The 22,320-nt window shown below is 38.9% G+C and overlaps 1 protein-coding gene across 1 annotated transcript in view; it reads left to right on the forward strand.

The window, feature by feature from the left end:
- Positions 1-1,500: 1,500 nt before the first annotated feature.
- SP4 (Sp4 transcription factor) overlaps positions 1,501-22,320 on the forward strand; it is a 50,703-nt gene continuing 29,883 nt past the window's right edge. The window contains exons 1-3 of the mRNA XM_081102416.1: positions 1,501-1,682; positions 2,093-2,205; positions 2,727-4,281. Of these exons, the coding sequence (XP_080958542.1) occupies positions 1,676-1,682; positions 2,093-2,205; positions 2,727-4,281 (1,675 nt within the window). The 5' untranslated portion in view covers positions 1,501-1,675. The remainder of the gene's footprint in view (positions 1,683-2,092; positions 2,206-2,726; positions 4,282-22,320) is intronic.

Raw genomic sequence — 22,320 nt, forward strand, 5'->3', positions numbered from 1 at the left:
GGCCCCTGACCCCCAAGGCCAGTGTTTACATAAGCTATTCACTGCCACCTCTGAGACACTTAACCAGGCGCCTATTATACCCCATGGCATCGTCCTGACTTCAGGACTTTGGAGGAAAGCTGGGGCCAGGAGACTGCATTGGACAATAAAATGCTTTGTAGGTCAGATGTAAATTCCGCCTGCCCAGAAGCTTAGGCTGAACAGTGACCGGTGCTGACCCAAATGGAGCTGGGGTTTTTTTTAACCTCGAGAATCTTGTGAGGCTGATAAGTCCACCAACCATAAGCGCTACTCGGCAAAACATGATGCAGCGTTAGAAGGAGGGCCATTGCTCTGCTCCAGCAGTCAGCCAGAGAACAACTAAAATGGAAGACCCTTCTCTGTGGGAAAGCAGGCCCCGGATTTGAAGCGGGGGTCCTCGGGGAGGGAGGTGAGCAAAGAAAGGAAAGGCGAAAGCACTTCTCCAAGAAGCCGGGTTCATTCAAACCCCGAGGACAGCAAACCCCGCCTCCCCATGCTGCCGCCCGCTCAATCGCCGAGCGCTCCGGGTGTGAGCTCGCCCCGCGGGGAGCGGCTTGGAGCCGAGGAGGCGGTGGCAGAGGTGGTTTGGGCAGCCCGGCGCGGCGGATAGGCCCAGGCAAACAACACCCATTCCCCCTCCTCTCTCAGTTCAACTCCCACTCGGCCCGGGCCACGCCCTGCCGCCACCGCCCCCTCGGGCAGCTTTCCGCTCGGCAGCGCGGCCTCGGTCGGGGGCGGGAGGGAAGGCGGTGCCAGGGAGGGGCGCCGCGGCAGCCGGAAACTACAAGGGCCAAGAGCCTTTGCGGCATCTCCCCGCCCTCTTTCTTCCACCACTCAGCGCGCGTCACCAGGGGCTCAGCCAATGGGGGCCAAGCCAGGGAAAAAGGGCGCCCGGGTCCGGATGCGCCTCGGGAAAGGCATGCTCCCTGCGCCGGGGCAGCGGCCAGTTCGCTCGGCGCGCCAAGCCGTCTGTGGCCAGTGCGCCCCTGCATCCGCCCTTCCGGCTCCCCTTAAGCGGTAGCCCTACTTTTTTCCTTAGTGGCAATTCCGAGGGGTGCTGGAGCGGGGTTTTGAGGGGAGGGCGCAGGGGAATGAGTAGGGGGCGGGATATCCTGAGACAACAAGTTTGGCTGCATGGAGGGCCTACCGGCCGCGCGCCCGAGCTAGAACGCCGAGAGAAAGAGCACAGAGGAGCCAAGAGAGGAACAGAAAAGCTGCAAAAAGAATAACCCCGAGAAAGGGGTGGAGAGGAGGCGGCCCCAGCGCCCCGGCCCCCGGCAGGTCGGCGGCCAATCCGCTGGGGGAAGGGGTGGAGAGTCGGCGGCTCTGGCGGAGAGAGGCCGAGGGGGGTGGGGAGTCGGCCCGGCTCGCGCCGCCCTGGCCCCGCCCCTGGCCCGCGCTGCCGCCCGCGCCGCGCGCCGCCGCTGTCAATCAAGGGCGAGTCAGCCGGGCTCGGGCGGAGAGAGGAGCTGCTACGCCACAGCCCAGCGGCGGCCATTCGCGGAAAAAGAGGCAGAGCCTGTGCCAGCTACAGCCTCCTCCGAGCCACCGCGGGCGGGCGGGACCGGCCTCTCCTCCCGCCTCGCCCCCACCCCCACCCCCACCCACCTCTCTCCCAGCGTCTCCGTCTGAGGGTTTGTCCTGTTAATGCGGGATGAGCGGTACGTATTCTCCACCCCCCTCGGTCTCCTTCGCCGCCTCCCTCTCCCTCCTTCCCCAGACCCTGCTCGGTTCTCCCCCCTCCCCCGGGGCTGCTGAGATGCTAAGGGGAGGAGGAGAGGGCGGGAGAGAATCAGGGGGAGGGAAGGAGGGTTGTGTTTTGTCTTCATGTCTGAGCGAGAACAGCCTCCTTTTGGGTGTCGCTCTGGAGCCGATGGGTCGGGTTTCCAACCACGTTTTGTGATACCCCCTCCTCCCTGCCCTCCTCCTCCCCACCCCCTGCCGGCGTGCGTGGACCGCGGGTGTGTGGAGACTGCTCTCGCAGGGGCGGGAGAGGCGAGAAGGGGGGAGCGAATGCTAATCATCCTGGTAACCTGTTGTCGTGCCTGTGTGTTGGGGGGGTTTGTTGCAGATCAGAAGAAGGAGGAGGAGGAGGAGGCGGCGGCAGCGGCGATGGCTACAGAAGGAGGGAAACCCTCTGAGCCAGAGAATAACAATAAAAAAACCAAAACCTCAGGCTCCCAGGTAAAAGGAAACATATTAAACATGTCATCACGGAACGTAAGGGGAAAGAGGGAGTTATGCCCTTTAAATGCCCAGAAGTTAAGACCAGGATAAACATGTTTATCCACTCAAAGCATCTTTCTGAGAGTGAGGAAGTTAAATTGTAAATTTATAAAGATTTTACGTTTGAGGGTAACGTTGGTTAAAATGACACTAGGAACTCAGACTATAAAAAAAAAACAAAAAAACCCAAACCGGTGTGTATTTTTCCCAAGGACATTTTGAGTTCAGGAGAATAACACTTTTAAGGAAGTTTGTTAGAAATTTTCTTTTATTTAAACTTTGTATTACAGGATCAGCTTCCTTATTCCTACATCTTACTGATTTTGTTAATATTTCTTTTTTTATTTCTGCCACTTCCTGAGTAAGTTCTTAAATGTAGAGCTGTCAAAATAAATAACTAAGCCCCTCCCAACTACTGGCCTCCACTAAATCCGCCCACTTTTTTTCCCCCCTCTCCTTTACCATCCCCTTTTGGGTAGGACTCTCAGCCCTCTCCTCTGGCTTTACTGGCAGCTACTTGCAGCAAAATAGGGACTCCTGGTGAAAACCAAGCAACTGGACAACAGCAAATTATTATAGATCCAAGCCAAGGATTGGTGCAACTTCAAAATCAACCACAACAGCTAGAACTGGTCACAACACAACTTGCTGGAAACGCTTGGCAACTTGTTGCCTCCACTCCTCCTGCTTCAAAAGAAAATAACGTTTCTCAACCAGCTTCTAGTTCGTCTAGTTCTTCCAGCAGTAATAACGGGAGTGCGTCTCCTACAAAAACTAAATCAGGTAATTCTTCCACCCCTGGTCAATTTCAAGTCATCCAAGTACAAAATCCAAGTGGTAGCGTACAGTACCAAGTGATTCCACAACTTCAGACAGTGGAAGGCCAGCAAATTCAGATCAATCCAACTAGTAGTTCATCTCTACAGGATTTGCAGGGTCAAATTCAGCTCATTTCTGCAGGTAATAATCAAGCTATCCTCACGGCTGCTAACAGGACAGCTTCTGGGAATATTCTTGCTCAAAACCTGGCAAATCAGACAGTTCCAGTCCAAATTAGACCCGGTGTTTCAATACCACTGCAATTACAGACCCTTCCTGGTACTCAGGCTCAAGTTGTAACAACCCTGCCAATTAACATTGGAGGAGTGACTTTAGCTTTGCCAGTGATAAACAACGTGGCTGCAGGAGGCGGGACGGGACAGGTTGGCCAGCCTGCTACTACTACTGATAGTGGGACCTCTAATGGGAGTCAGTTAATTTCCACACCCACCACCACCACTGCTGCTTCCAGTACTATGCCAGAATCCCCCTCCTCCTCCACCACCTGCACAACCACTGCTTCCACTTCTCTGACCAGCAGTGACACGTTAGTGAGCTCAGCAGATACGGGCCAGTATGCAAGCACATCAGCCAATAATTCAGAACGCACTATTGAAGAATCTCAAACACCTGCTGCTACTGAGTCTGAAGCCCAGAGCTCCAGTCAGCTTCAGTCGAATGGGATACAGAATACACAGGATCAATCAAACTCTCTTCAGCAGGTGCAAATTGTAGGCCAGCCTATCTTACAACAGATCCAGATCCAACAGCCTCAGCAACAGATTATTCAGGCTATTCCGCCACAGTCATTTCAACTCCAGTCAGGGCAGACAATTCAGACCATCCAGCAGCAGCCTTTGCAGAATGTTCAACTTCAAGCAGTAAATCCGACTCAGGTGCTTATCAGGGCTCCAACTCTAACACCTTCAGGGCAAATCAGTTGGCAAACAGTACAGGTTCAGAATATTCAGAGTCTCTCCAATTTGCAAGTTCAGAATGCTGGGTTATCCCAACAGTTAACCATCACCCCAGTGTCTTCAAGCGGTGGCACAACTCTTGCTCAGATTGCTCCTGTGGCTGTTGCTGGTGCCCCAATAACTTTGAATACTGCCCAGCTTGCATCAGTGCCTAACCTTCAGACAGTGAGTGTTGCCAACCTGGGTGCGGCAGGCGTTCAAGTGCAAGGAGTTCCAGTTACAATCACTAGTGTTGCGGGTAAGTTACTACAGTCTTTTTCTCTTTAAGGGCCTTTCATACAGTTTTTAGTAACCATCAGTTATTGCTTTTCTTTGCTGATTCTTAGATTTGATGTAGACCTCTGAAGTAAACAGATAATTTTAAGGAGTCTAATATACGAGGGAATGCTATACTATCATAACTGTAATCATTTGTGTGACCTTTTCACACTTGTACATTTTTAATGTTAGGTTTTATATGTTAAATTTGTTAAGACAGTTTTATAAAATTCTTCCATGGAGCAGAACTTCCTGATTAGAATCAGTATAGTCCTCTGTAATTTAGAGATCATATTTGAGTACACTTGAACTCTTCTAAAAGAACCCTAGTCAAAGCGATGTTTTTATCTTCAGGAAAGTAGGTCTAAATTTGAATTAGTATACAGTTGTGAGCCTGTTGAAGTTTTAATTCTACTTTGTAATAAGGCTTACTTTTTCTTAAATGGGTAGTTACTTCTCATGCTTCAGCGTCTTGTTGCCCATGCTTTTGAGTTTTATTATACAGTATTGTTTTAAACTAGGTATTGATGCAGTTGAGAGAGAAAATTTTACGTTGCAAGTTGTTTGATTAACTTTTGGCTACTTCTTTGCTAAAACCAGGAGTTGCTCAGGCTTTTGAGTTAATAGTCCTTCACATATAAAATTACATTTAAGTAAGTCTTATGGTAGTTATGTTATTTATAGATATTTTTAGTGCTAAGTTGGTGGAAAGAAATTGAAGATAGTAAAATGTCACTGACTAGAATTAATTGTAGCAAGATCATTTTAAAACCAGTTGTAAAGCAGTTATTTGTTATGCATACAAATAATATTTCTGAAGTATTTGGAAAACTAGTCATAAGTATTTTAATCTTTCTGGACCAGTCTTACTTACCTACTACCTTTTGTTTTCTAATAATTAAACACTCTTCATTGATTCTGATTTAGTGAAAACCTAGTTGTCATTTTAGTGTCTCTGATATTTTCAGACCTCTTTAAATATTTGTGTTTTGATCATCTGACATGAATAAGCATTCACTTTTGAGTGACCTTTCTTAAAACAAGTTTCAGAAAAACCATACTAGGGTTTTGGGTGTTTTGTTTTTTTTAAGTGAATTAGCTAAAGTGGATGTATATATTTAAAATTGGAAACTGCTGGATAGAGGTCTCTGATTCAGGAGACACAGATTACATATTTTATTTAGATACCATTACCTCCAAACCAGAGCTATCCAGTAGAATTTTGTGATGATGGAATGGTCTATATCTGTTACCCAGTATGTTAGCCACTAAGCCATGTGTGGCTTTTGATCACTTAAAATGTGGCTATTGCAACTGAGGAACTGAATTTCAAATTTTATTTATTTTTAATTTAAATAGTCACATGTGGCTAGTGGTTCCTGCGTTGACATGGAGTATTTTGAATGTGGTATTTTTTCCCCTAAAACTATTATAGCAGAGTTATATAAGTGCTTCCCTGAATTACATTCCGTAACTTGCTTTGTTCTGAATCTTTTTCTAAATATTGACAATCACTTAAGTATTTCAGAAAAGTGTCTGTTTTGGTGGATTGAATGATAGTTTCCATTTTCAAAGCAAAAATTATTTTACTTATATTTTGTCTTGTCTATTAAGCATTAGTGAATTTTTAAAAGAATCGAGTAACTTATAGTTTAGTTTATATATAATCAGTTTTGTTCTCTAATTAATATTATTTACAACCCAGAATTTTCCCCTTGCCCATTGCGAGGGTAAGCCAATGCTAACTGAGAATATGATCTGACCGTCTGAGATTCACTTGAATATTACAAATGCAGGATCCAGCTTCTGGAACTGCGATTTGGGGGGAGGAAGTGGTCAAGGGATTTGCCTTTCCAACAGACTTTCTAGGTGATTCTAAATATTACTGAAATTTGAGAAACAAAGGTCTAGTCATTAGTGAACCAGAAGGCAAAATGTGGAAGCAGGTGGCTGTCAAGTGAGTTCGTATGTGCCTCAGAGAATGGATTTTGAGAGCAAATAAAACTTACAGTTTTTATTCTATAAATATTTATTGACTGGTTGTGTGCTGAGCACTTCCAGTAGTTGTATTTAGTCCATCATTTTCCAGTATACTTTTTTTTTATTTAAAGAGTTTACATGATGTTGGGGCACTTAAATGTATGAGGAAATTTGAACTTTACATAGTTGGATTTCTTTTCCTCCTGAAACCAAAGATCTTAAATTTTGTTGTTGTTGAAGAGCATATTTCTGATAGATAGGCTCAATCATTTTAAGACGATAGCATGTTACTAAGACCAGAAATGTACCCTGATTTCTACAAGTCATTGCAGTTAATCTGGGCCTAGTTATTTGCAGATTTACCTTCCTAGCACAGTAGGGCTTGACAAATGTTTGCTGAATTAAGGTACGGAAGATAATGGAGAAGATTGCAGTTTGGAATTGGGAGCACGCCTTGGTGTAGTTTTAATGGAGCTAATGAAATAGCTCTGATTTCATTCATTTCTTTTGGCTTTGAGTTTTAAAGACATTAAAAGGGGACACGAGGTACTTTACTGTCTGTAGAAGGGGGAGTATGAGCAATAAGTGCCTATATATTCCTTTTATAAATGAGCCCTGAAGTTAGATCCTTTACTTTGTGTCCCCATTCACCTTTTAGTACTTTTTTGTTATTTCATGCCCTCCTGCCCGCCAGGAGAATGGTATTGTTTAGTTTTGTTTAATTTATGGCGGAAAATTAAACAAATATTCATGACATCTATTACAAGGGCTTGAAAAAATTATTAGTGTCAGTTTTTAATGTAATGGCTAGCTCAAGAACAAGGGACTGAAAGTTTTCTACCATCCATCCTCATGTAGGGAAGGGACTGCATGATATGGGCAGAAAAGGGAAAAAATTATACAAGGTAAATTGAAGGACACAATTCTGGAGGCTGGGGAGCTCAATACTTGATTTTATGAAATGAGACTGATAATGACAACCTACGTGGATCCTCTTTCCTTAATAATGTATTCAGCATAATGTGTTTTTGTGGTTTGGTCTCAGCTTGAAATCCTGAGTTCCAGGCTGAGCATCTAGCATTTGATTAGTTAGACTTGTAGTAGGAACTAAATACATGTATCCCCTGCATACTACTATTTGTTTCCTTGTTGGGATTGTGAGTTTGACTTTGACTAAAGGAAAAGCAGAAATCCTATTTTAAGTTAAGAGCAAAGGTAACAACCAATCATACTGTTGTTAGTTTAAGAACATCCTTTGTTTTAACTAAGTGAGAAAATGGAAGATGTTTTGCTGAAAAAGAACTACCTGTTTTCACAGTGTACTGTGGTAACCAAAGAGCCGTAGATAAAGCAAACTTTTAGTAGTTACATCTCTTTAAAGAATATGCGGGGACCATTGGTATTTAAATCTGTAATTAACTTGCATTGGACAGCGATTTGATTTTTGGGGGACTGTAATCATCATATATAGTAACAGGTCATACTTTTGCTGAATGGGTGGATATTTATCAATTTTAATGACAGTTACGGTTTTTATGCTAATTCTCACAGAAAGGTAGTTCATACTTGATGAAAATATGTTAGCCTTTCAAGAACTTGACTCTCTTACCTTCCTTTACTTTTGGGGGGATTTAAATTATGAAACCTGTGGATTTGGCAGAACCAGGAATGGGAGGGCCAGTTTTTCATTTATTGCTGAAAATGGGAACAAAGAAAATAATTGACATTTATATTAAAAACCTAACTTAATCAACCTCTTACTTGAAACATTTTTCCAGAGGTATTAAAAGTAGGAAATTGACTTGAAGTTTAATACAGTATGGTTTTCCTTTGCCAAATATATTGATTTGGATTTTCCTGGTAGGCATCTTAATATAACATGTACATATATGTTATATAAATTTACACACATATATGCATATACACTTATACAGGGTGTCCCCAAAAAATGTATACACACTTTAACAGTTGGTAGCTCAGTTGATGTTTCTTTTATTTCAGTTTTAAGCCATTGGAATTAATAATGGTATTCAAAGTGGGTATACATTTTTGGGGACATATACATATACATATGCTCCTGTGTTTGGTGGTTATTTCCTTTTTCATAGAAGTCAGGTTTACTCCTTTAATCTTCTCTAAAATCTTCTAATTCTGTTCATTATAGATTGGAATTCATTATGAGGAGCCTATATCTTGCACCCTGTACAAGTGATTTAGGTTCTAAACTACCAAGTTGGACCTTTAAGGTTTGTTGATGTTGCCAAAACAGTATTCTTGCCTATTTTTAAGATTTTAATAAAAGATAAAAAAGTACCGTGTAGAGCCACATTAATTTTTTAAAAGGACATCTTTGAGAAGGATTTCAGGTTAGAGAGAGAAACAATGGAAAACAGAGCTTTAATCATCTGCTTTTGAAACCCAAATCAGAGAATATATAACAAGTAATACTTAAGGAATATTGGAGCAGACAAAGCAAGTTAAGAGGAAAAAAGAAAAGGAAGGTTCAGGTTGATAAAAAAGGAAGATAGGGACAAATTGCTATACGTAGATTTTGTAGAAATAACAGATATACAAAAGTGATAAATTTATTTTGAAAGGATCTTCGAGATTATTTCTCACTAGTTGTAGCATTTTGGTATTGCTGAAGTCTATAAAGGAATTTTGTGTTTTTACTGTTATGAGTGCAAGCAGTTCTGTAGTGCTACATGAAGTACTGTAGGGAAGACATAATAAAGATTGACAGTAAAAGGGGAACCTGGCCTGATACCAGACCATATGTACATGTAGGTTCTTCTGTACCCTTCTGATCTAGGTATGAGATGTGATAGGATGTTTGTAATGCTTGTATTTTGCTACCTAATGAATGAGCAAATTGTGGCAAAGGTAACCTGTTGGACCACAAATTGACTTATAGAAGTATGTGGTGAGATAAAGGCTTAATGAACTTGTCATCTAAGGTAACTTAAAGATAATTGACTGTTTCTCCCCCTCCCTCATTCCTTAGTGGTATTTTAGAAATAAAGAAACCAAAGCCCAGAAAGATTGAATGACTTCCTGGTACTTTGTGACAAAGTGAGGGCTGGGAACTTGACTTCGGCTCCAGTTGTCTTTCTGCTGTATTTATGACTTTATTATACAAGGCCTTTTCTAGTAAGGAGGCTTAGATTAGGGACCTGAGAGGGGGAGTATCCAGCTTGAGCTGGTCTTCTCGCATAGACTGCCTATTTATTTTCACTGGGTATTCAGCCTTAGTATGTTGAATACAATATTGGTAAAAAGTGCAATTCTCTAGGTTTCCTTGTTGAATTCATCAGTGGAACCAAAATGGTACTATTTTGTTCTTTCTTGAAAGAGCAAATTGAGAATTAGAGATCAGTAAATTTTGTGTGTAGGTGGGCAAATCCTCACACTGTTGAGATAGTGTATCTTTCCCCAAACTATAGTTAGAAATGAATTTAAAAAAAACAACAACTTGTGGAAGAAGAAAATATTTATTGTTTACCTAGTATGTGTTAAATTTGGACAAGCTATTTATAACTCTCTAAAACCCACAAAATCAGATTGGTATTACTGTGCCCATTTTACAGGTAGCCTCACTGAGCTCCAATTTCTGTAAGCAAGTCTGCCCTTCCAGTAAGTGGTAGAGCCATGAGTTAAAATCATCTCTGATTCTGAGGCTTTTATTTATGTGACAATCTAAAAGGGTAAGTCCACAAATAAAGGCTATTTTGAAAATTGAGTACTGACTGTACAGTTAGGATTTCTTCTAACCCTAACATTGTGTGGCACTGACAATTATGACCAAATGTGATTAAAAAAAAATGGTGAATAGAAACTAGGGTGGCTGCATGGAGACGTCTGTGTTAAACTCAGATTTTAAAATACTGTATGTGGAAGATGGAAGGAGGCACATAGGACTAAGAATGAAAAGGAAAAGCAGCTTGACGTTTTAAGAATAATATCAGGAAAGCAAAAACCCATAATAAAGCCAGGCTTTTAAAATTATTTTAAACAACTTGTTAAGGCTTTACATTAAAGCAAGATACTCTCATTGAGCAAAATTGTGTAATATGGAGAAAATAGAGAAAGGCAGAGCATCTCCATTCTGCTTCTGTTAACCAGCACAGAAAATGCAGTTCCAGCTGAAATGATTAGTGCTGTAACTTTCTCAGAGATATTTGTGCAAAGTAAGTGAGGAGATAAAGGACATTTTGTTGCTTTTCAGGATGATCACTGTGATCAAGATGAATGCTATCCTAGAGTTCAGAAGGAATTTTCAGATTTAGTTTAAGGCCAGTATCAGTATCTTAAAAATTACACATCATAGAAAAATTGAGCATGAATAAGCACCTCACTTTTTAAAAACATCCCACACCGCAGACAAATGAGTTTGATACCATCCTTCACAAAGTTTCTTGAATGAATTATCAAGTGGTTGTCCTTTGAGTATTTAAAAAATTTCAGGGATCATTGGGAGCCATTATGTTTCACTAAGAATAGTTTCTATACTTATCTATTCTTTCTTTGGGGTTTCCAGATGAGTGATTATATAGAGGAAATAACATCAACACAATGTAGTTTGATTTCAGTATTGATAATCATGATTTCTATAAAGGCTCATACTTGATTGCTCAATTATATGAAAATGTTGATTGTCCACCTCAATAGTGGCCTCTGATATTGTGGCATAGGATTCTATTTTTGATACAGTCTTGTTTAACTGTTTTCACCCCTAAGTGCCAGATTGAAGGATACCATATTTACTGAATTCAAAGATGAGACAAGGCTGGGAGAAGTTGTTAATAATTATGATAGGAAATAGAATTGAGGTTCTGAGTGATCCTAATAGGCTAGAATGCTGGGCCAGGATTAGCAAGATAAATATAACAGGAAAGATCCTCAAGGGGAAGAGGTATTTCATACCTACAAGATGAAAAACCTGGCTTGGCAGCAGAGTATATGTAGATGATTTGGGATTTATTGGACATAATATGAACTAAGAGTAGATTAAAGCTCTCGACTTTGTGCTAGTCAGACCATTTGTGCAATATTGTGTACAGTACTAGGTGGCACATTTTAAATGGGACATTGACAAACTGGCAAGCATATCAAGAAGGATTCCCAGGATTAAAAGTGCGGAAAACATTTCTTACGAACAATAATTGAAGAGTAATTTTCATTGTTCAAGAACACAAGAGAAAGTGTGACAGCTGTCTTCAGATGGATGAAGGGCTGGGTTTTTTGTAATTGAAATACTCCTGTTTTGTTTGGTCTTAGGAAAACAGTGGAGTGTGTATTTCTGTATACACACGGACTAGAGCTGTACAATAATGGAATGGTTTGGTTCATGATGTAGTGATCATCTTACCATCTGAGACTGGAGGATATCAGAAACACTGGAATGTAGAATTTTTTTGTATTCTATAGAACAGTGGTCACCAACCTTTCAGACCTCACGGACCACCAGTGGTCTGCGGATCACCGGTTGGTGACTGCTGATATAGTTTGATTAGATAAAGTATGAGTCTTCATCTAATTCTAAAATATAAGATTCTGTGAATATTTGAGTACATGATCCTGTTCTGGGTACTTCAATCCAGCATGTGGTGAGAGTGCTCTATAAGTTTAGTTAAACTTACATGATTAACTAAGCATTTAGGAATTTTTTTCGGGATCACATTTACCATTTTTCTTGTTACAAAGAAGCAGTATAATTAAGATGAATTCTATTAATAAATGTAGTACTTAAATTCACAAGTTAATAGATTTCTCTGTTCTTGATTCTACTTTTAGATGCTATTTTTCTAAGACATTAGCACTTTTATTTGGTGTCTACCAAAGCCTTAGTATTTTAAATATATACTTCAGTGTCCAACATTGAATTTATAGTTAGGATAGTTGATGTCAGTAGCCCTTTAACCACAGTCATGTGTCTGAAACTGTCACTTTAGTAAGAACAATGTAATTACTTTTTCTTGAGTGGAATTGGAGAGCAGTTGGAAAATCTAGGATTCTAGTGGATTTTAAACTCTGGGAAGCACTCACAGCTTCAAAGTTGTTAATTTACCCTGTGGAGTAAGCAAATCCAGTATCCCTGCCTTTTTGGCTCAGACTATCTAATATATAGGTGTTTTTAAAACAGTATTTGAGACTTAAGATTCTGGAATAGAAAAAGTAATACTTGAAGCAAATGAAGGATCTCCTTTCCTTATATATGGTAAGAGAGTTAGGTGCTGGAACTATTTGCTTGATCAGAGGTGTGGTTCAAGTAGTGGGTTTGTTATTACAGCAGATGTGTATGGAGAGGCCTCCTAGAGCACAGGTATTTTGTATTTTGTGTTAGTTGGTCAGATTTGACAAGAGGAGACACAGAAAAAAATTTATCATACTCACTGGTCTAGAGAGAGAGAGTTACTGTATGCCTAGGGTCACATGTGAGGGAGCATCATGGGAGTTTACTCAACCAAACATGTGGAGAGCAGAGAAGAGAGCTAGGACCCATGGTCAAGTGCCTCTATTGGGGGTGGGCAGAGAGGAGGAGTCAGGGTGGAGTACACAAGAAAAGTATGAGGGGATTTTACTGATGTGTATAAATGTTACTAGATCAAAGTCAGGGGAAGTTAGGAAAGGAAACACACCTGACAGGAGCCACTTATACACTGGCGCACCTGATCTCCTGGGTTGGGTGCTCACAGCTTGCTTGTGGGGATGTTGAGGCAGGTGGAGAAAATGACATTTTAAAATTTATATTACAACAGGACTAAGAATTAGAACTCTTATATTTTTGCTTGAGTGCTGCTTCCAATTAGCTTTTCCATCCTGGCAAACATGGTATAATGGAGCTTTATCTCTTTTTTATTTGTAAATTAGTGGTATTAATTTCTTCCTTCTTTAACTCATAGAGTTGCAAAGATCAGATGAAATATTATGTATGAAAAGGCATTGAATGTTAAACGAAAACTATATATGGAAGTTGGTAACCTGGTAAAAAATCTATATAGCAATGCCTACTAGAAACGTGGTCGGCAAACTGCGGCTCGCGAGCCACATGCGGCTCTTTGGCCCCTTGAGTGTGGCTCTTCCTAAGCCGTAGGAGTACTCTAAGTTAATAACAATGTACCTACTTATATAGTTTAAGTTTAAAAAATTTGGCTCTCCAAAGAAATTTAAATCGTTGTACTGTTGATATTTGGCTCTGTTGACTAATGAGTTTGCCGACCACTGCACTAGAAGAATTAATTTTTTTAGATATGGATATTAGCTTGAGTTAAATATCACAGCTAAACAAGAGAGAGTTGTATATAAGGGATATCTTGAGGGCTTCACTGAAGTGCAGCCAAGGATATGGGGAGAGGTGTATCTACAGGTGGAAAAGTAGCAGTGTGTTTTGGCATAGTAAGAACTCTAAACGTTTGCTGTCTGCTCAGTCTGTGTGAGGCTCTGATTTCACTAACCTGTCTTAAAAGAACGCTTATGTTGGGGAGATAAGGCTCCCATACGTGAAACAATTATATGGCAGTTGGAATTGAATATAAGAGTTTTTAGTAAAGTACTGGGTTTTGAAGTATGAAAAAATGAATACGCAAGCTCAGAAACAAGTGAGATCAGTGGATTGGAGTAAACAAGGAAAGAGGCTTTCTGTGATGGACATCGGACTTGAAACAGGCCTTCAAGATCAGATTGGAAAGTGGACATTTGAGATTTGGGGATAGAGAGGTGAAAAGAGAGAGGATTCCTTGAGCCAAGTGGTGGAACATGGAATGAAAAACATGAAGCACTCACACAGAAGCTTATGTCTCACAGAAGGAGTGATATTCCTTTGTCTTTGCACCAGAGACACACAGTGGTTTCTCAGAGTATCTGAGCATACGCTAAGTGAACAGCCCGTTTCAGCCAGAGAAGATGTGTGTTCATTGGATCATTGGATAGTTTCCTAACATTTTGTTTGAAGAAGAGATTCTGCCAAAATAATAAAAATAAGTTTGAAAAACATGAATCTAGTCGATGGAAGCGATTGGAAAGATCTGAGATGCAAATGATATTTAGAGTATTTCTCTATAGATAAAAGTGTGGAAAAGTTATAAACCAGGAGCCCAGTAAAAAGGTTGTTGGGGAAATTTAGTCATGAATTCAAAATTCTAGACTAGAATGGATATGACAGTGAAGTTGTTTAATATAAAAAAATAGGTTGTTAAACTTCTCTTTAGATTAACCAGTGCCACCCAGTAAATTTAGTAAAAAGGAAAAACAACTTCTTTTAGTACACAGAATGTTGACATGAAAGAAATGGTAAGGGATTTAGTAAAAAATCAGGTTGCTTGTTCTTTTTCTGTACTGTGTATCAAGCATAATATGGCATTGAGAAGCTAATGATGAATGAGGTATTTGCTGCTCTCATGGAATATATTATCTGTGGTAGTATTTCTTTGCTTCTGAAACATACCGTTTTCCCCTCTATTTTAACATCTTTGAAATTGAAATGCACCTTATAACCATAGGCATGTCACTGTTTAATTAGCAGAATTTTTTCTTCTTTAGGATCACTTGTATCTTAGACTCAATGGAATATGATGAATATATATAGTTAATGAAATTTCAGCATGGCGTTTGGTTTATAGAGGCTATGAATAAAGTGTTATAGAAACCCAGAGAAAAGAAAAACTAGTTGTGCTTATAGGGTTCTGGGAATGTTTCATGGAGAGGGTGATAACTGGGCTTGCCTATAAAGAATCACTGAAAGTTTTCCAGGTTGGGATGACAAGAGTCATTTCAGGTTATGTTGGAGTTTACGGCAGTTTGGAAATTCAGTTAAGGAGTCTTCTATAAGACTTAGATCAAGGAATATTAGTATACATTAAAGTTGAATTGTGAACTTGCTGTAGGCAGGAGCTGTGTTATATATATTCTCATACATTGATGAACATTGCTCAGTGCATATTAAACAAGGGGACAGGACACAGGTGGAGAACTTTGATTTCATAGGAGACTAAGATGGATGGATCCTTGCAGTAGATTCAAAGTGCATATTTGAAAAGGAAAGAGTTTATGATCATAAAAGGAAAAGTGATTAGTAAAATGAAATAAAAGGAATTTACATCTGATTGTGTTTCATGTGTTTTGTTAGACAGTTGCAGGTAAGAATCTTAGCAGTGACTGGAGTTTTGGTAAGAAAAATTGAAGGTAGAGTGTCCAGGTTGTTTCTGTTCTTAATGTGGCCAGAGAGGGTTTAGTACAGTTCTGTAAATAATGAGTCAAGTTACCATAGCTTTTTGTTCACAGAGGCGGAGCTGCTTTTGCAGAGGAGTATAGGAACCAGATAGTGATCTGTGCTGTGGTAAGTGGGTACCTGTGCCTGGTGTGGGGTTGAGGGAGGTGGAAAATTTTTGTTCGGTTGTAGTTGAGGGTGAAGAGGGAAGAGGAAAAGACTAGATGCATATGGTGATGAGTTCTAACTGGATTTATATAGGAGAAATCATTATACTTAAAGTGGTTTGTAAATTCTATGTGTTTTCCCATATAGTTAAGCATGCATATTAACTGATTAGAGATGTTAGCGTTGGACAGATATTTGTCATAAATACTAAAAACTATAATATGCTTGTTGAAGCAGTAATTTGATTTGTGATTTTATTAATACAGTTTTATAAAGTTAAAGCACACTGTGTTTTTATTTCTAGAATTTCACCTTTTGTCCTCATTTGTACGATGTCATTACCCATATTGATTTTAATGATCAGGCAGGGTAAATGATTTTAGTAACCTCTTGATAGACTTTCGTCCATTTCATGGACTCCCTGCTGGCAGACTGCATCCATTTAATTTAGTCAGCAAATAGGTATTCAGCATCTGTATTTTGCGTGTGAGAATTGTTGTATTCATTTATAAAGTTGAATAACATGGCCTGGCCATTGTACCTCAGTGGTTGAACATCGACCCATGAACCAGGAGATAACAGTTTGATTCTTGGACAGGGCACATGCCTGGGTTGTGGGCTCAATCCCTGGTAGGGGGTATGCAGAGGTGGCTAATCGATGATTATCATTACTGATTTTTCTATCTCTATCCCTCTCCTATCCTCTCTCCAAAATCAATATAAACACATTAAAATGTTTTGTTTTGTTTTTAAAGTTGAATGACATGGGATTGAACTCCTATTCCCATAATGTTCTAATAGGGAAAGAAGTAATTTAACTTTCTTTCATGAATGAAACAAGAAGTAAAAGGGTTCTTCTTTAACCCTTATGTTTGTTTTATATGTGGCTCATATTTCCTGCATGTTTATAGTATGCTAGATAACTGTATGCAGCACTTGATAAACTCATTTACTCTTCAGAACACCCTATAAAGTTATCATTATGAGGTACAAAACCTGAGGCCCAGTAGTAAAGAACTTGCTCAAGACTACATAATCCAAACAAATTCTTTTTCTAGAACCCTGTACTTTAACCATTACCACTTACTGTCACTCCATATATACTTCCTATGCCTGGGTTTTCTGTGATTAATTGTTGTTATGTGTCAGACACTGTCCTTAAGCATTTTACGTATATGATTTAATTTTTGCAATTCTATAAAAAATGTAATGATGGTGACTGTATTTTACACAACAGGAAACTAGGGCTGTCAGAGGTTAATATCTTGACCAAGGTCATACAGTATGTTAGGCAGCTAGTAAGTGAGACTACTTTATATGGCTGGTCTAGGTGGACAGGACTGTTGCCTACCTTTACAGCTAAGCAATACTATCTTAAATATCTTACTATAACTGTAGTATATTCAATAAGCACTGATTCCTATATCTTTAGCTGAACATTCTATTCTCCAGGGCAGTGATTTTCAGCCTTTTTCATCTTATGGCACACATAAACTAATTAGAAAAATTCTGCGACACACCGAAAAATATAATAGATATAATTGTGGTTGATTTACAAAAAGAAAAAGAATAATAGTAATTATCTACCCTTTTTGCTCCAAAGTGACTTTTTAAAAATTCCAGTGCCTAAACTTGTATATAAGGATTTCTAGTATCAATAAGATGCAATTTTATTATGCAACATGACCGATAAGATGCAATTCTATTATATGATCTATATATTTAAGACTCAAGACAGTTCACATTGGACAGCTATGGTTGTTTTGGCTATTGCCTTCTTTTTCTTTTTCTTTTTGACAGTCTAATGGGAAAAGAGGTCAGTGCCCCTGACTAAATAGTCAGGTATTGCATGTTTTAAAAATGCTTGTGGCACACTGGTTGAAAATCACTGCTCTAGGGCAACGGACATATATGCCACAGAGAGTTAGAATTTAAAAAGGTTTTATTACTTTGTGGTATCCTGTGTTGATTGGGAATATGAGGCTAATAAGAACATTGCTTTTATTAAGTGTATGTATGTAAGTAACATGTATATTACAAACCAATTTTGAATGAGCTTTTAAAACATTCAGGAATATAAGCCATAAAGGAATCTTGTATTTTGTTTTCATTAACATTTGTAAACTATTAATAATAACATTTAATGTATTATTATGTATATTAAGCAGTATTAAATATAGCCAGCGTATAGTAATATTCATTTGTATACGTTAATATTAACTATATTAATATAAAAGTAATAAAATTGTCAAATTTATGATGCCTGTATTTCATGACTTGCTTCTTGATCAGTATGTGACATGTCAGTAGATACGAATTTATCTATATTCTGAAGGAGATACCATTAAGAAATAATTTTAAGAAAAAACAAAGAGCCCTGGCTGGGGAACTCAGTTGGTTACAGCATTGCCCTGATACACCAAGGTTGCAGGTTCAACCTTCATTTAGGGCATGTGCAAAAGTCAACCAATGAGTGCATAAATAAGTGGAACAACAAATCGATGTTTCTCTCTCTCTCTCTCTCTCTCTCTCTCTCTCTCTCTCTCTCTCTTCCTCTCTCTCTCCCTCCCTCCCTCCCTCCCCCCGTCCCTCCCTCCTCAAATCAATAAAATCTTAAGAAAAAGAAAAACCAAAGACCATAAGAATTATATATATAGAATTTCTGTTCTTCAGATAATCCTGCATGTCATTTTTATAGAACATTATCTCAGTTGACAGGGATGGTGCTATAACTTTATTTTTGTTGTGAATAAATAAGAAATATCTAAGAAATATCTGCCACTATATAACACACATTGTTCTAGGTGCTGAAAAAACAAAACAGACATGTTCTCTACTCATGGGGCTTATATTTTGTTCTGGGTGAGTTTTGTTTTATCTCAGTCTTAAATTATTGATATTTTTAATAGATGAGAAAGGTTAAATAATTTGCTCATTGTTACAGAATTAACACATGGGGATGTTGGGAAAAGAACCCAGTTTCCATCTGACTTCACAACTCTTTTATGTTTCATCATAAATCCTTGGAGCCAGAGAAATCAGTTTTCATGAATATTTAAAATACTTTCTTCCTCATTTTTATTGTAACTACTGAAGAAATTAAAGCCTAGTTTACATTTTACAAGAGATTGATGCACCAGAGTAAATTTGTAGTATTTGAGAATAGAGTAAATTTAGTTTAGTCCATATTTGCAAAATACACGATTGAGTTCATTTTGTCTTTTTGTAAGTTTCTATGTGTGTGTGGGAGGCGCACATTTACATATTTGTTTTTACTCGTTATGTTAACATATTGAGTAAAAATTTAAAGGGATTATATTTTATATCTGTGACCTACTCATCATCTTCTTATTCCCCCAATCTACCCTGTAATTAAGGATATCAGCTCATTTTGGTGTAATTCTGAACAGTTAGCACACCTCACACTCCCATCTTTACATGAAGTTACAGTGACAATTTGATTGTTGAAATCAAAGATTGAAGACAATTTTCAGGGCTTTTAAAAGGATTCTTTGGCAACTATCTGAACCAGTAGTGATAACTATGTATAATTTTCAGACTTAAAAGCAAACATGTTTTATTCCCTAAGCAGTTTGTGAGGAGTAGAAGTAACTATGACATATTTAGGAAAAGAGTTCTGTGCTCTTTATGTCGGTTATATCTATCATTAAAGAGTGTGTTACCTTTGGGAATGGAGGTCTTGGTTTTTTTCTCTTATTAAAATATGTATGTATGTATTTATAAAATGAAGTATTAAAATTCTATAATTTTAACCACAAATGTGTGCAAACCAAATTGAGCTTAAATTTTTTATTTCAGTGACCTAAGAGAAAAACTCAGGTAAAAATATCACTTAATAATATTTCTAGTTTTTAACCCTATGTATGCCATAAGCGTCTATAGACACAATTAAATTAAAAATATGGCGTGTGGGGATGGTTTCCATTTTGGACGCTTGGCAGTTAACTGGTTAAATTATTTTTTGGAGAAAAACTGTGAATGAGATTTGTCAGTATTTAAAAGTATATAAGGTTTTGGTTTTGTTTTGACAAATCTTTGAAGCCAAATCTAATAATGAATTTATGTTGTTGTCCTCTAAAGAAGGTCAGTCTTCTAGGTTTGAGTCATTATTAAAAATTCACAGAATTTTTTAGAAAATGATGCGCCACCATCCTTTTAACTAGACACATGCCCAGCCTTCAGCAACAGCAAAGATGAGGGCCAGGGCCCTAAACCCTTGGGCATTCAGATTGCCATCTGGGACCTCATCTAACTACTAAAAATGCCCTTGCCAGTGGATATAGACACTGAGGAAGCCTGGTCAGAGACCAGCTGCCTTTTAAGCCTGGGAATATGCTTGCTTAGGCCAGAGCTTTTCTAGCTAACAAGCAGCATAGGTAGCCCTATGAGAGTAAACACTGCCACAGTAACTTTGCAGAGAGCTCTGTTATCCAGTATTACCGCCGAACCTTTCCAAAAGTTAGTTTCTGATCTTCAGACCAAAGATTATTACTGTAGTCCTTGCTGTCTTTGTTCTTCAACTATACAGTAACCATCCCAACCAACCAATCCATTTTATTATCTTAGCATGTCATGACAGATTAATCAGCCTGCCTCAGGAATAATAGTGTAAAATCTAGAAATTTAGAAGTAGAAGAGTTAGGTGGATCTTTGTGTCTCAGTTTCAAAGGAGAAAACTTTTATTCCTGATTCTAGAATGTGAAGAATATGACAGCTGATTTGTCGTTTAAAGAGGTCTCTTAAGAGCAGTAGTATCTTCATTTGCTGGAATTTTAGAATTTTCTGCTAGTGGTGTTAAAGCAGAGAGAGCACCATTTTCAGCCTCACAACTATTGGAACAAATGGTGTTTCCTATCAATTCCATCTGTTACCTGGGGAAGAAAGTACTTTTTAAAAAATACATATTTTTATTGATTTCAGAGAGGAAAGGAGAGGGAGGGAGAAATAGAAACATCAGTGATTTGAGAGAATCATTGATCATCTGCTTCCTGCACACCCCACACTGGGGATCCAGCCCACACCCAGACGTATGTCCTGACCTGGAATCAAATCGTGACCTCCTGGTTCATAGATCAACGCTCAACCACTGAGCCACGCTGGCTGAGCAAGAAAATACTTCTTTTATTTGTTTGTTTGTTTAATTTTATATGCTTCCATTTATATGAAGTTCAAACGCAGGCAAAAGTAATCTATGGTAATAAAGAATTAGTGGTTATCTTTAGGGGTTGATCCAGTAGCTAAACAGTGGTGCTATAGTAGTACACATGCGGAAGTACTTCTTTTAATGCTGGATTGCAATAAGGTTACCATGCACTTATAGAATGACTTCTGTGAAGAATTTTTAAAAATTAAGTAATGATAAAACAAATTTTTATAAACTGATTTCAAAAGAACTTTCAATATAATGTTTGCTTGGATTTCATTTGGCAGGTTAATTTAAATGCTAGAAACTCTTTTAAAAGTGTATGTACCACCCATGATTGCTGTGAAATAAAAGAGCTGTTTGGAAATTATGTCTTAGAAAGGTTTTGTGAGATTTTAGCCCTCTACTACTCTCATAAGTTGGAAAAAACCCAAAGATAATTGTGCCTTTAAATACCACTTACAAGTACTCCCAGTAAAGAATTTGTTTCATAAGTTATTAAGAATCCTACATGCTTTTCCACATGTTAGCCCAGTTGTTATAGTAAAGGCCATTGAGTAATCAATCCTCAGTGATTAGGAATAGCTAACTGTTTCTACATAATAATATTACAGCTTTAAGGTAAAATGAAGGAGTTTTGGTATTGGCAAAAATAGCAAGGGACAAGAATCAAGACTAGGCTTCCGTTCCCTGGTCTGTAATATGGGAATATTCTTTAACTTTCTTGAGTCTTAGTCATAATCACCTATAAAATGAAGATAAAACAATCTGCGTACTGCACAGGTTTTTTTTCTGAGGATTAAATTTAGTACCTGTGAAAATCTTTTGTAAATGCCAAAGCACTAAGTAGTTGTAAGCTATTGTTAATTTTTATAAATTTACTCTTATTTTTTTTCTAAATTAGTATGTGTATGTGTTTAGCAATCTGCAGTCTCATTTTCTATTACATGGCCATTTTTGTATCTGTAGTATATAGTGCAAAGCTGGTATACAGGGAGTGTTAAATAGATATCCTATAGAAATGAGACTTCTCTATTACTTAGCTTAATTGGGTGTGCTAACTATAGGTTTTATTTTCTGTATTTGGATGCTTTGACATCTGGGGCCTTTCTGATTCCGGAGGGACTGCCCCTTTCAGGGTTAACCAAATCCTAGAGATAGTAAACAACTCCCCCTTGAATGTGCTTTTCAAATACAAACCAAACAAGCTAGAGCTCAATCCCCAACTACATCCTTGTCAGCCCTCACACTTCAGGCCACTGTTCCCCCACTCTAATCACCATCCCAGAGTCAGATACCAACTAGAGATAGCCCCTGTGCCCCAGAGCCTCCTGGAATTTAGTAGCCGCCAATCCTAAGCCTATTTCTCTTGTCTTCCCCCTCCCCCCCCTCCCCCCGTGGAAACCACAATAAAGACTCTTGCCCACAATTCCTCCCACTCCCTCTGCCTCCTGACAAAACCTGGTGCATCCCTAATGTAGCACCTGTGGCATGGTGTGGCC

Source organism: Myotis nattereri, assembly GCF_964212035.1.
Source record: "Myotis nattereri genome assembly, chromosome: 11".
In the NCBI taxonomy this organism is placed as follows: Eukaryota; Metazoa; Chordata; class Mammalia; order Chiroptera; family Vespertilionidae; genus Myotis; species Myotis nattereri.